This window comes from Pelmatolapia mariae, linkage group LG6, assembly GCF_036321145.2.
Source record: "Pelmatolapia mariae isolate MD_Pm_ZW linkage group LG6, Pm_UMD_F_2, whole genome shotgun sequence".
Classification (NCBI taxonomy): Eukaryota; Metazoa; Chordata; class Actinopteri; order Cichliformes; family Cichlidae; genus Pelmatolapia; species Pelmatolapia mariae.
In genome coordinates, this window is record NC_086232.1 from 30,596,924 (window position 1) to 30,609,096 (window position 12,173).

Genomic DNA, 12,173 nt, shown 5'->3' on the forward strand with positions numbered 1-12,173 from the left:
AATGAAAGAACATTCAAATGTTAGAAACAAAGATGTCATGCTACTTGCCTCTCTGTGCTGGTGCTTGTTGAGGGCTAGGGCGTTGGAGCTGTACTGGTTATGATAGATGCGGTACTTCCCCTCCTGCCCAAGCTTGAAGTATTGGTTGAGGGTCCCCTTCATTACCACCTCTTTGCTGCTGCGTGTGCTGACGCGAGTGATGTCACCTTGTGCGTTAACTACCAGTACCTAAAAAATGTAAGCAAAGAATGAAAATCCAGTTGGAATGGAAAACGTGTCCCTATTGTCTTCCTCCCATCACCCCCAACTGTTCACAGCAAATGCCTGCCCCTCCCTGACCCTGGTTTCGCCAGAGGTTTTTTCCTGCTAGAAGGGACTTTTTCTTTCCCACTGTTGCTAAGTGCTTCCCAATTGTTGGAGCTTTCTCTCTGTTATTTTAGGGTCTTAACTTGACAATTTAAAGAGCCTTAAGTTTACTGTTCTTGTGATTTGGCGCTATATAGATAAAAGTAGACTGAACTGAACTACCCACAATGACAATGCAGCCTTGAAATTAGCTAAAGTAAAAAAAATGTATGAAAACGTGTATGAGTATGACACGCCTGAACAACCACCGGGTTATATTGTAATATCCAGTGTTACAGTGGGTGGTTCAGGTGAAGATGATAATGTATGTTTATTTTCAATACCAATGTTGTCTCTGTGCATTTTCCAAGTCACAGTAACATTATTAACAGCAATAACGAAGCATTCCCTGAACCCTTCATCGAAATCCTTATATCCTTAAACAAGCTCCTCCTCCCTTTTCTCTTACACTTACTATTGCTGGCTGTAATTTTACAGCCAGCAATAAAAAAAATAGACAATATGATTTATTGGATAAAGCATTAGAATATATCTTAGTTATAAGCATGATCAAAGTATCGCAAATAAAAATAATGCTTTTAAGAAAAAAAAAACACTGATTAAGACTTTTTTAAAGAATCTGTGGGAATCCTTTTGTTCCTTGTAACGTCATGAATCTAAATGCCGGTCTGAACGCCCATGTTAGGAAGTTGGCACCAATTTTTCATGTATAGTCTAAAAGCCCAAATCCATCCGTGGTTTTCTTACCTCTCTGCCCTCCTTGAAGCCTTTATTGGCTTCATGAACAGCAGCTGCGACCTGTTGGTTTTTCAGCTGGCTCAGCTTGCTGTCCGGGTTTCTCAGCCGGGTCACCATGCGAGTTGCTGATGACTTCTTAGTACCGGGACCTGTCCCCTCACCGTTGGTGGAGTCTTTACCGTCCCCTGGAAATGCAATGTCCAATTCAGTCAGATGCAGAGGGAGCGATACACAGCTCAGTAATAAACTCAGTAATATACAGTGTGTTGGGGATCAGTATAGTGAACAGCTTCTTCTGGGATTGTTTATCTTCTGAGGTAGTATAATGAGGTAGTATAATATAGCATCATTCAGTATAATGTAGTCACGTAATGCTGTTTTGTCAGACCTGCATCATCAAGGCTCGCCAGGGATGACTGGGAGGACTTGTCAGCCAAGTCTGGGGGTTCAGGACACCTCGGAGGGACACCAGCTCCAGTACTGCTGTTACTGTTTTCCTCAATGGGGTGGGGAGGCTGGCTTAGGCTGGGGATGCCATCGCCACTGACAGGACCAGAATTTGATGGCAGGTTTTCTGCTGAATAGACAAAATACAATAAATGTAAATGTAATCATAAACAGAGCTGACAGGTTAATTAAGAGTAATATGACTCAACTGTGCTATTCTGTGGGTAACAATCCGAGACACATTTCATGGATCGTTTAACCCAGCAAGACAAAAGTGAACAGCACATATTGTAAATTAGAAAAATAAATACCGAGCCTTTAAAAACTTGGTCAAAAAGTGAAAGGTTAATATATAGTTTTTTTTAAAAAAAATCCTTCAGTTTCAGTAAAGACAGGAACTTTCTTCTGACCATTCTGAAAAATGTTGGGGCTGTGGCTCCCTCTGCTGATAAGCCATGCCTAATGCATGCAGCACATAAACACTTCAGGTGTAGCGATTGGTCACTTGAAAGTTAAAGGCTACTAGTCCAGAGAAAGAAACGCTCAACAATGAGGCCTGTGCACACATGACATCAATGATGAAGATGAGTCAGTTTTCTGGAGAAGTATATGCACATCGTCACTGAGCTATCAACCCAACAAAAGCAATTAATAAACAGAGCAATGTCTAATCAAAGGCAGCAATTGCAAACAAGCAATTACAAATAAGCAGCCAAAGAAAAGCTTTTTAAAGAACCAGACAATGTGAATGCTGCCTCTAGCTGTTAAAGGCGTTTCTAGTCGTGCTGATTGCAGAGACAATGCAATGTGATTGCGAATCAACACAACACAATCAGCTTCTTAGCTCTTTAAAGAAAGCAAGTGTGAGGAACTGAGTTAAAGCACGAAATGACTGCAACAGTTTCAAGACAAAAGCCAATATTCAAGAAGTAACTACACCACTGAACACGAAAGCCAGTAGACGGAATGAGAGCAACATGCAAAGAGGAACACCAAAGCACCGGGAATAAATGTTGGAATGAGAATGAGATTCATCACTCAGTCCCGTGAAGTTGCAAACTGTAGCAGGGAAGCAGATCTCCAAAAGCAGCTTAACGAGGGCAATTTCTCCCTTAAATATGATCTAATATCTAATATTATCTATCTACCTTCATTGCTGTTAGAGACCTCCATATGGGAACACGCCTCCGTCAGAGCCTCTGCGGTCGAGGCCGGAGGCTTCGGAGCCTCGGCGGCCACACTAGAGCTCGCAGTGACGGTTTGAGTTGGAGAAGAGGTTGCTGGAAGCAGGGATCCATCTGAGATGCTACTATTGCCTTCTTGGCCAGTGGGAGGAGCTTCACCGACTACAGATGAACAGCAGCAACATTGTAAATATGTTGATAATGCATTGGTTACTTGGAGACACTGGAGAGGGGAAGTGAGGATTGGGCACGTTTGTGTATTGTCTTTCTTAGAGTACGTGCAATAAAAGTGCTATTGCTCTTTTTAAATGCCTCTTTATCGCAGAGGGCAGCATAGTCACAACAAGACGTAGATGTGAATAGGCATATGTCCTTTTGTGATTGCCAGCCTGTGGCTTGAGTCTTGAAATGCTCACAGCATTTTAATAGGTCAAACATGTGTGAAATTGATTCATCAATCAATAACTAATTACAGGATTGCAGTGATGTCGTTTGTTCAAGGCTCAAAAGCAGAATAAGACGGCTGCATACATGTTTGTTTTCCTATGATTATTACTTAGTAGCATATATTTGGTCATATTTTTATGTTTTTTTTTTAAATATAAACATAATTACCTCCAGCTTTCGCACCATCCACTTTTTCCTTTGTAGCTTCTTCTTCTTTTGTCCGCTGCTCCCCCTCTTCCTTTGTCGCTTCCTTTATCTTGGCCTCCTGCTGTCCTTCATCCTTCAACTTGACATCTTCGTCTTCCTTCTCCAAATCCACCTCTCTTTTCTCCTTCTCCATCTGTGCTTTCAAGGCCTCCTCAGCAGCCCGTCTCTTCACCTCTTCCAGCTCCTCCTCCTTCTTAGCCCGCAATCGTTCTAGGATCTCCTCTGGATAAAAGAGGAAGACGTAAAGTGAAATAAACGAAAGAAAAAGTCAAATTCAGGGCTGAGCCAAGAGAAGGTACAAGGAAATTTGAAGGACTGGGAAATGGGAAAAAAAGAGTTAAAAACACATTTCCTCTTTGTATGTTTATGTTGGTGGTTGAGATGTTCTCAGTATATGATCATCTAAATATCCATCAGAAAATTGATGAAGACTTTTTTATTTAATTATTAGAGTAAATCAACAGGTAGTAGATGGATTGATAGAAATGATGACTGAAATAATATGAATGATAATTAAAAATGAGCTATGTGAGTACTTTATATGATAAGATTGGACTTTATTTTTAAACATAAACTAGGAGAAGAGAGAACTGCCTTTCAATGGATTCCTGATGTTATGAATGGTGAAAGCATTAGACTGTTTATGATTTCCATAACTAGCACGTACAATATCTATATAATCACTTGTGTTAAACTGGGAAGAATTTGCTGAGAAGCAGCCCAATAGAGCTAGATTCTAGTAAGGGTCAATTTTAGGTCAACTAGTCCAGTGCTGGCACGCACAGCAAGAATGGCATTGCTGGGTAGGGCATGCTGGGTATTTAATATCCGGTGGAGGGTGCTTTAGAAACAGGAATCTTTGGTGGTCTGACGACAGGTGAATGTAAAACTGGTCAATGTAAAACCTCTCCCTGAATACAGAAAAAGTAATAAAAAAAGATGGCACTACTATTGATTCATACATTGTCCTACTGCATCAATAACCAGGGAGACTTCAAACAAGGCAGTAGAAAAACTGTTCAGGCGAGGCTGCCATCTATCCAAAACACTAAAATTCTGCTACAAAACAAGGGCTAAAATCCCAGTGCAGCAAGAAAAAAGCAAAACAAAACATAAAAAACAGGTCAAGGGAAATGAAACACCAAAAATGCAAATGACTGAAATCTGTTTTTATTGCTGACGCTGACAAATCTATGTTTACAGAGGTAGCTTGTAGGCTTTGATGGAAGATTTTGTGGCCAATTTGATATTTGTTTAGTACATCAACTCTGACTTTTTGTGAACGCATGTGTGTCATCTTGCACATCATTATCTGCCATTTGTGTTTATTCTCATTTTACCCAAATTGGGAAATCTTGCTCCAAGCAGACCAAACAGAAGACCATGCAAACACTGAGGAAATGCCTTTATTGACACACACAAAAAGGGAATTACAATTATTCTTTTAACTCTATATTTTTGTTTCTTTTCTGTCCTAAAATTTCTTTTTTTGTTTAAACAAAACTGCTTTGAAAATGCCAGAGCTGCTGACAAATGTCAAGTCTCCACCTCCCAACCAGATATGAAACTTGCAGAGAGGAGAAGACAAAGGTATGGCGATTCTGTACTGTGTATTATCACATTAAGACTTAAATATCTGTAATCCAAAACATAAGAGAGTTATGTAGCAATACATAAACTAGATTTAAATTTTAATTCAAACCCTCTGTTTACAAGGAGCAGCCAATCAGAGGAAAGTTGGCCTTAAAGTTAAAGGAGCTGAAGTGGCTGTTTTAAGGCAGAAGAAAACCCAGTGTAAAGAAAACATTGAAAAGATCATTATGAACCATGACTAATGCAAGACTAATCTAGCATATATTTTCCAGTGTATTATTCTTACCAACTTCCACTGCAGAGCAAACAAAATGCTATAATAAATGGGCTGATATGTGGTCAAACGCTCTTAATTTTCACAGACACACAAAATGCCCTGAAACAAACAAGAGACACTGGGAGATACTCTATAGGCAGAAAGAAAAGGATAAGGAGAGAGAGAAGCTCAAGCGCTGGACATGGTCCAGACTGGGACCAGCGTAACGTTACATAATAGCTGAGTTGATTCCTATGGCCAAGCCATCTATGACTGGGTGGCATTCATGAGTACTGGCGAGAAAGCAGGCAGGAATGAGGAAAGAGAGGCAGGAAGAGAAAGGGGAAAAAATTACTTTGAGTTTAAAAGAGATCATTCTCTTCCTTTCAAGCATGATTAAACTCATCAACAGAGAGTATCTGAGACTGTCAGAGCCTATTTTATGAGGAGGAGAAAAAATGATAATCTCTTTACCATTTGCAGCAGTGAGGAAACATTTGTTGCTGCCACGGGCCTTGTTGGTTAGGTCCTCGGTGATGTCCATATGCGTGTGCACTTCGTCCCTTATTTCCTGAAGGGCTGCAAACAGGTCAGCCTCCCAGTACTCCTTATCCAAGCTATCTATCAGCTCAGCTAGCTGCACCTGAGAGAGACGGAGTTCAGGGAGCATTCAGTAAATGATCACTCCACTTTATGAGCTCAAAGTTATGACAGGCTTACTGGCAAAAAAAAAGAGGGAATGCCTGGAAGCATTTCATTAGAAAGAAGGTTTGTAATAAAAGAGATGATCCAAAATGATTAAATGTGATTCGGTGAAGAGCCTACAACAGAGGCAACAAGAAAAGATGAGGCGCATTACCTTGGTGCTGTAGTACCAGATGGCTTTGTCCTCCTGCTCACCATCCTCTTCACTGTAGGGGAGACATGGGAAATTAGATAAAAAAAAAGAAAGAATTAGGAGGGGAAGAAGGAAGAGTTGCTGGCAGACATGCTCTAACTAATACAGACTCTGCTGTCTGTATTCCTTTGTTGGACTTTATGTGATTTAATTTGGCTTGTGTTTTTCCTTGTCAGGAGATTTATTCTTTTAATTTTATTTTTCATATCAAACTGTACAAGGTCCCTGAAGAGTGTGGTTACGCTTCCATTTCCTCAGATCCATAAAACAGGCTGTGCAAAACATGCAAGGTGACATACAGCTTTTGCAGCGCGGCATGATATATTATGTCGCAAACAACCGCTGGTGGTGACCACAGTGTGAGTTGGCACACCCAACGCTGCGGATCTATTGTAGCTCTGCATTTAGAAAGATAACTTGAGGACCTGACTGCAGCTTTGGCTCATTCAGACAAATGTAGCTGTGATTGTGACGCTAGCTTTCACAGTGGAGGATGGAGGCTTTCTGTCATGGGCCATCTTATCTCGTCAGTGATTTTCAGAGTAATTATATAACTTTCAACATAAAATAAATAAATAACATCGCTGTCAAAACTTTACTAACTGTGTGAACTAAGCAAAAACATAATTGGCTGTGAAGTGTTTCGTAACTTTGAAGAGTGAAGACAACATGAGAGATTAAAACTAGCAGCGAGCAGACCGACATCCTGAAAGGAGAATCAAAAGAGTAGAGATATGCATCACCGCTTCCAGTCACACCTTTCAGAGTGCAAAGCAGGATGCAGTTTTAAGTTAAAGTGACATGCTTTGTATCCAGGCAACCACACGCACAGCCAATCATGTCCACCTAAGTCTTTGGAGAGAACTGTGATTTAAACCAAGGATTAGGATTTTTACCTGGATTCTGGAAATGATCTTTGCACAGTGGGCCTCTTGTTAGGTTGCACATGTCCCTGCCACTGTGGTTTGAATATTAAACTTAAGGTTGTAACACATTAATGGGTGTCAAGAAAAACTGCAAGGCGTAGCAGCTTAAGACTTAGTGGTACTCTTTGTGGTACTGTCAGACTCACTTTATAGAATGAATGTTCAGCAATAAATGCATAATCTTCAAAGTGTATGCTTGACTGACCAAAAAAATGAACAAAGTGAGCCTTGTCAGAAATGATAAAGCCTATTTCTATCTTCTGTTTTGATTCAAATGAGTCTTTTTTTATTTATTTAAGTGAACTACATATAAATTCCTTAACAATAAGCAGGTACAGGTCTGACATGTCTATCAGAGGGACTGTTAGACATGTTTTTTTGTTCTTATCTGCATTTGCTGAACTCGTATACCTATATATAAAATTCTGGAAGCCCATGATATAAATTAGATTGGGGCTGTGTCATATTATATTGCCTGTGATAATAAAATACTCTAAACTTTTTACATGATATAAAACTGTCACATCAAGATATCACCAATATAGATGCCCTGTGTTCACGCTCCCCCGTGCACACAACAAGGAGACAAACCCAGACGTGTTTGACAGCGAGCGCCTCGTGTCCGCATCTGATGGCAACTGAATAAAAAGGGAGCCAACTTCATTATCCTCCAACAAAGCTTTGCAAAATTTGCAAAGTAGAAACATCAAACTCAAAAAACACACCATCAAGTAGAACCAGGCTACAAAGGCACGCAAGAAGGAGATATTAGCAGCTGGTGATGAGGGACCCAAAAGTAAACAAATGACTCAACCAAGTGTTGCTGGAGCACTCACTAGTTGTGCTCCATGTGACAGGACGAGCAAACGGTGGATGGAAACTACTGATGCGGTTACGCGGTGGAAAAGCAGCTGATTAAAGAGCTAGACCCAAATTACAGCATCCCAAATAGAAAATATCCTTCACATTCAATGTTATTATGTGACAAAAACAATAGAGGCTGTTGAAAACTTTAATTATTAAGTATTATAAGGTATAAAACGCCACCTAAGCTATTTTTGCACTAACATTTGATTTCTGCTGTGTCACTGCCATTGCCATGTAATGCTGCTGCTAGCATCATGTGGCAATAGATTCACATTTTGAATTAGGTAGCAGTCATTAATGACAGAAGCTCATTGGAAAATACGTATAGAAAATACCCTCGTTTTTTGGCCCTGATAAGTGCTGCTGACTGCAAGCTGCAATCACTGATTAAACACTGTTCAGTTTTTTTTCCTATATTATCAGAAATTTCCTTGAAATACTGTGATGTACAAACACATATTAATGCATATTAATATTTGAGCTACAGTACATGTACTACAGTATCACAGCTGGCTTAGGCCTCACAGGTCTCTTAGCAACAACTTTCTCAATAACAAGTGATTACAGAGATTACATGTTTTGTATGGAAATTTTGTACTTTAAGATTTTTCCCCAAAGGCAGAGCCCATGTTTTTTTGCTTTAAGTACATCTTTGAAATGATATGATGATGCTTATCTGTTCATTTTAAATAAAAGGTTTATAAATTCTTTTGCTTTCTCTAAATGTTAAAAAACAAAACTGGAAATATCTTAATCTTTACATGACAATGGAACAACTTCACTTCACATGGACACTTGACTTCATTTTACAGCAGCTACAGAGTTCCTGCCAAGGGAATGTGAAGCCTCAGGCCATGTAACAGTAGTGTCCATTCAGCATCCCTCCAGGCCATCTGTGCGCACAAAACTTTTTTTTCCCCCGTTGCACATACACAGCTTGTGCACTTCTTGTATGTGAACAGAGCTTTTAAAAGGTAGTCGAAAGACTGGTTGCTCAGCACCTGCTGTTGGCTGATTTGGTGATCAGGGTGGAGCAGAGGAAGCAAAAAAAAGTGAAATGTAGCAATGACAAACCTCAGGCCACCTAAACTCCTAAATCTCCTTTTGTTTAGGTCATTCATGCTCCTTTATGATTTATGTTGCACACTGTCTGCTGCTGCTGATCCAGCAGGTGCACATACACACCATCTGTGACTGCTCAATACTAATATCAGTTGCTAGCATATGGGACCAATACTGCTGATAGTAAGGTTATGTTAAAACTATAATGGAGGTGTAGTCTGGTTTAATAAAAAGCCGGTCTATTCCAACATGCAGATATGTACTCATATGCATGAAACCAAGTTATGATACAGTAGGGCTGTTCGATATAACGATATATATCGGATGACGATATAAAAGCATCTATCGTTTCATTTTACGCTATTGTTTGTTTCGTGGTGTCGCAAAATAAACTGTTTACGGCAATATTTTTTCATCGTTTTGATGGTCACTGTAGTGGCTATATTAATTTCTTAAAGTTCTCTCTTTCTCTTATATTTAATATAACCACACTACAGACGGACAAGCGCCTGTTTTTATGCGTTGTCGTTAGCAACAACGACGGTAAAACCATCGCGTGTCCGCTTGTGTATTTTCCACATAAACCTTTCACAATAAAGCTCAAAGATCCTGTTGAGACTTTTCAAAATAAACTGAATCACGTGAAAGAGTATGCAGAGTATTTACGGATGAGAAGCAAAAAAGAGCCGTCAGGTGCTAAAAAATAAACCTTAGACTCAAACGTTAGAACAGGCTTTCCCCGCAGCACGCCGTGTAATAAATACTCAAAGGAAACGGCGGCCGTTACAACTTATGACTAAAAATGTATAGTTTCATGCATCGGTTAAAACACTCGACTCCAGGTACACAACGCCCAGCTGGAAACACTTAACGCAAGTCGAGCTGCCCGAGATTCACAGAATTTACAGAAAATGTTAAATTTTTGTGATTTATATCGTTATCGGACGATAGATGTCTTATATCGGGATATGAGATTTTGGTCATATCGCACAGCCCTATGATACAGTGTTAAAAACTGTAAATCACCACTTCAATTACAAATTATCTGCAGCAGAAAAGTATACTGTCCAATCATTTCCACAATATGATTGCACAGTGTGGATAGAAAGAATACGGAAATTGCTGACTGTTAGTCCTGCTGGTGAATTATCCGTTTTGCAAACCTTGTTGCACTGAACAAAAATTGTTTTATGTCTGTTTGACTATGCTTGGCTGTGCTTTTTGGATGTTTCAACCTGAATGTTAATATCAAAGGCATTTGACCAGTACTCATAGCCCTGACACTGATCTGGGCTGAACTGAGTGGGAACAAAGCCTGGAAACCTGAAGACCTTTTTAAAATGTCCAGATTATTTTCAGGTTCAGACATGTTATTTGCTGTTAACTCTGTCTGAAAAAGTTTACATGTTTTATTACTGATAAAGCACATATGTTTGTCCTCATATTAGCTCATTAGAGCTCTTGAAAAATACAAACAAACAAAGCATTTCAATCGTGTCACGTTTGGTGGGTCATTAGTGGACTTTCCAGTAGGGCTGGGCCATACCATACCGTTCACGGTAATACCGGTATAATGTTGGGCAACGATAAGAAAATGAAATACCGCAATAGAATATGGGTAAAACGCGCATGCGCAGTGCCTTTGTTTTCATACGCACATGGCGGAAAAAGCATGGCGGCGACGGAGAATAAGAAGGGCGAAAGTGGATCGTTGAATGAAATGGATGAACCAGAATTGGTTTGTAAAAATGCTGCAACTTCAGTGGTGTGGAACTGGTTTAGCTATTTTTGGTAGAGCATGCTAGCGGGCCGTCGTTATTACCGTGTTTTTTGGAAAATACGGCACACTTAAAATCAATCCTTTGATTTTCCTGAAAATTGACAGTGCCCCTTATAATCCCGTGTGCCTTATGTATCAATTCTGGTTGTGTTTACTGACCTCGAAACGATTTTATGTGGTACACGACGCTCGAAAATCTGTCAAATGTTTTAGTACGACTTTGCTAAGCTACGAAGCCACACCGCTTGATGGACTGTCGGAGCATTACGACTATCGTAGGCAGGAGCCTCGCGGAGTGATACGTACTGTGCTTCAACATAATATTAACATATTGTGTGTGTATAACCTCTTTTTAAGTTTGGTGGATATTATACATGGTTATGCTGAGGATATGTCGGCCAATTTCCACTGGAAATGCCTTTTGGTTAAACTGTCAGCAAGGAATTTGCATTTGCACTGTTAAATTTTTATATAACTTTAATGCACATAAAAAACAGCTGCTTGTTTAAGTGTAAATACATTGATGGGGTTTTTTTGCACTAATAAAGTTGTGGAGTTGTAAAGTATTTTGTCTAGTGTCAATTATATCGTCAGTTATATCGTCATCGCAAATTTTCAAATGTATATCGTGATAAATATTTTTGGTCATATCACCCTGCTCTACTTTCCAGTAATCTAGATAATCCACTAATGTATTCGCCACCCTTTCATATGGCAATCAGTGTTATCATGGCTGCTTTAATCACATTTGGGAAAAGTTGCTAATCTACTTTGCCTGTAGTTGCTACAAGTTTCTTTGACATTTTATGCCCTCTGGTTGACGTGTTCCTGCTTACTTCTTCCTCTGTGGCTCCTTAAGAGCATCTGAGCATCATTGTTTTGACACAGGTGCTGCCAGTGGGCAAGTAATCAACAGTTATGTTAATGCTAGCCAACTTATCCACCTAACATGCCAGTATGTCCTATTGATATGAAGACATTGCCATCAAAAATAAAAATTACCCATTAGATCCTCGGTTTCGTGGATGCCAGAAGTGCATGAAAACTCTTGTGTTCTGTCTTGCAGCCGACCACAGAAGATGTATTGTGCTCTACCAAGTCATTAAAAAATGTGGACTAAGAGGAAGTGCCTTGTTTCTGTGTGTGAGTTGTGCTAAACTAGATGCAAAGCGAGGTACTGTGCAAATGCGGCACATAATGACATAGATAACTCACTGAAGAAAACACTGGACTGCAATACAAGCCATTTCAAAAGCAGGGTCTTCTGTAGGAAAGACTAACCTCTTTTGATCTGACTTTTTGTAGTTGTAGTTTCTACAATGATTTTGCATAGACACAAAAAAAGTTATAGCGCCCTTAACCAAAGGGGAAAAAAGGTAAAAAGCATTATATAAGCACTTCA

General features: G+C 39.7%; 1 protein-coding gene across 6 annotated transcripts in view; it reads right to left on the reverse strand.

Moving 5' to 3' along the window:
* Window positions 1–12,173, reverse strand: part of LOC134629322 (nucleosome-remodeling factor subunit BPTF-like) — a 58,479-nt gene that overhangs the window by 39,883 nt on the left and 6,423 nt on the right. For 3 of the 6 annotated variants that reach the window (XM_063476563.1, XM_063476561.1, XM_063476564.1), the window contains exons 3-9: window positions 6,098–6,149; window positions 5,713–5,881; window positions 3,351–3,611; window positions 2,700–2,897; window positions 1,493–1,681; window positions 1,114–1,289; window positions 49–228 (exon numbers count right to left, since the gene is read on the reverse strand). In XM_063476563.1, coding sequence (XP_063332633.1) covers window positions 49–228; window positions 1,114–1,289; window positions 1,493–1,681; window positions 2,700–2,897; window positions 3,351–3,611; window positions 5,713–5,881; window positions 6,098–6,149 — 1,225 coding nt within the window. The remainder of the gene's footprint in view (window positions 1–48; window positions 229–1,113; window positions 1,290–1,492; window positions 1,682–2,699; window positions 2,898–3,350; window positions 3,612–5,712; window positions 5,882–6,097; window positions 6,150–12,173) is intronic. The other 3 variants (XM_063476562.1, XM_063476567.1, XM_063476565.1) reach the window with 3 other exon arrangements.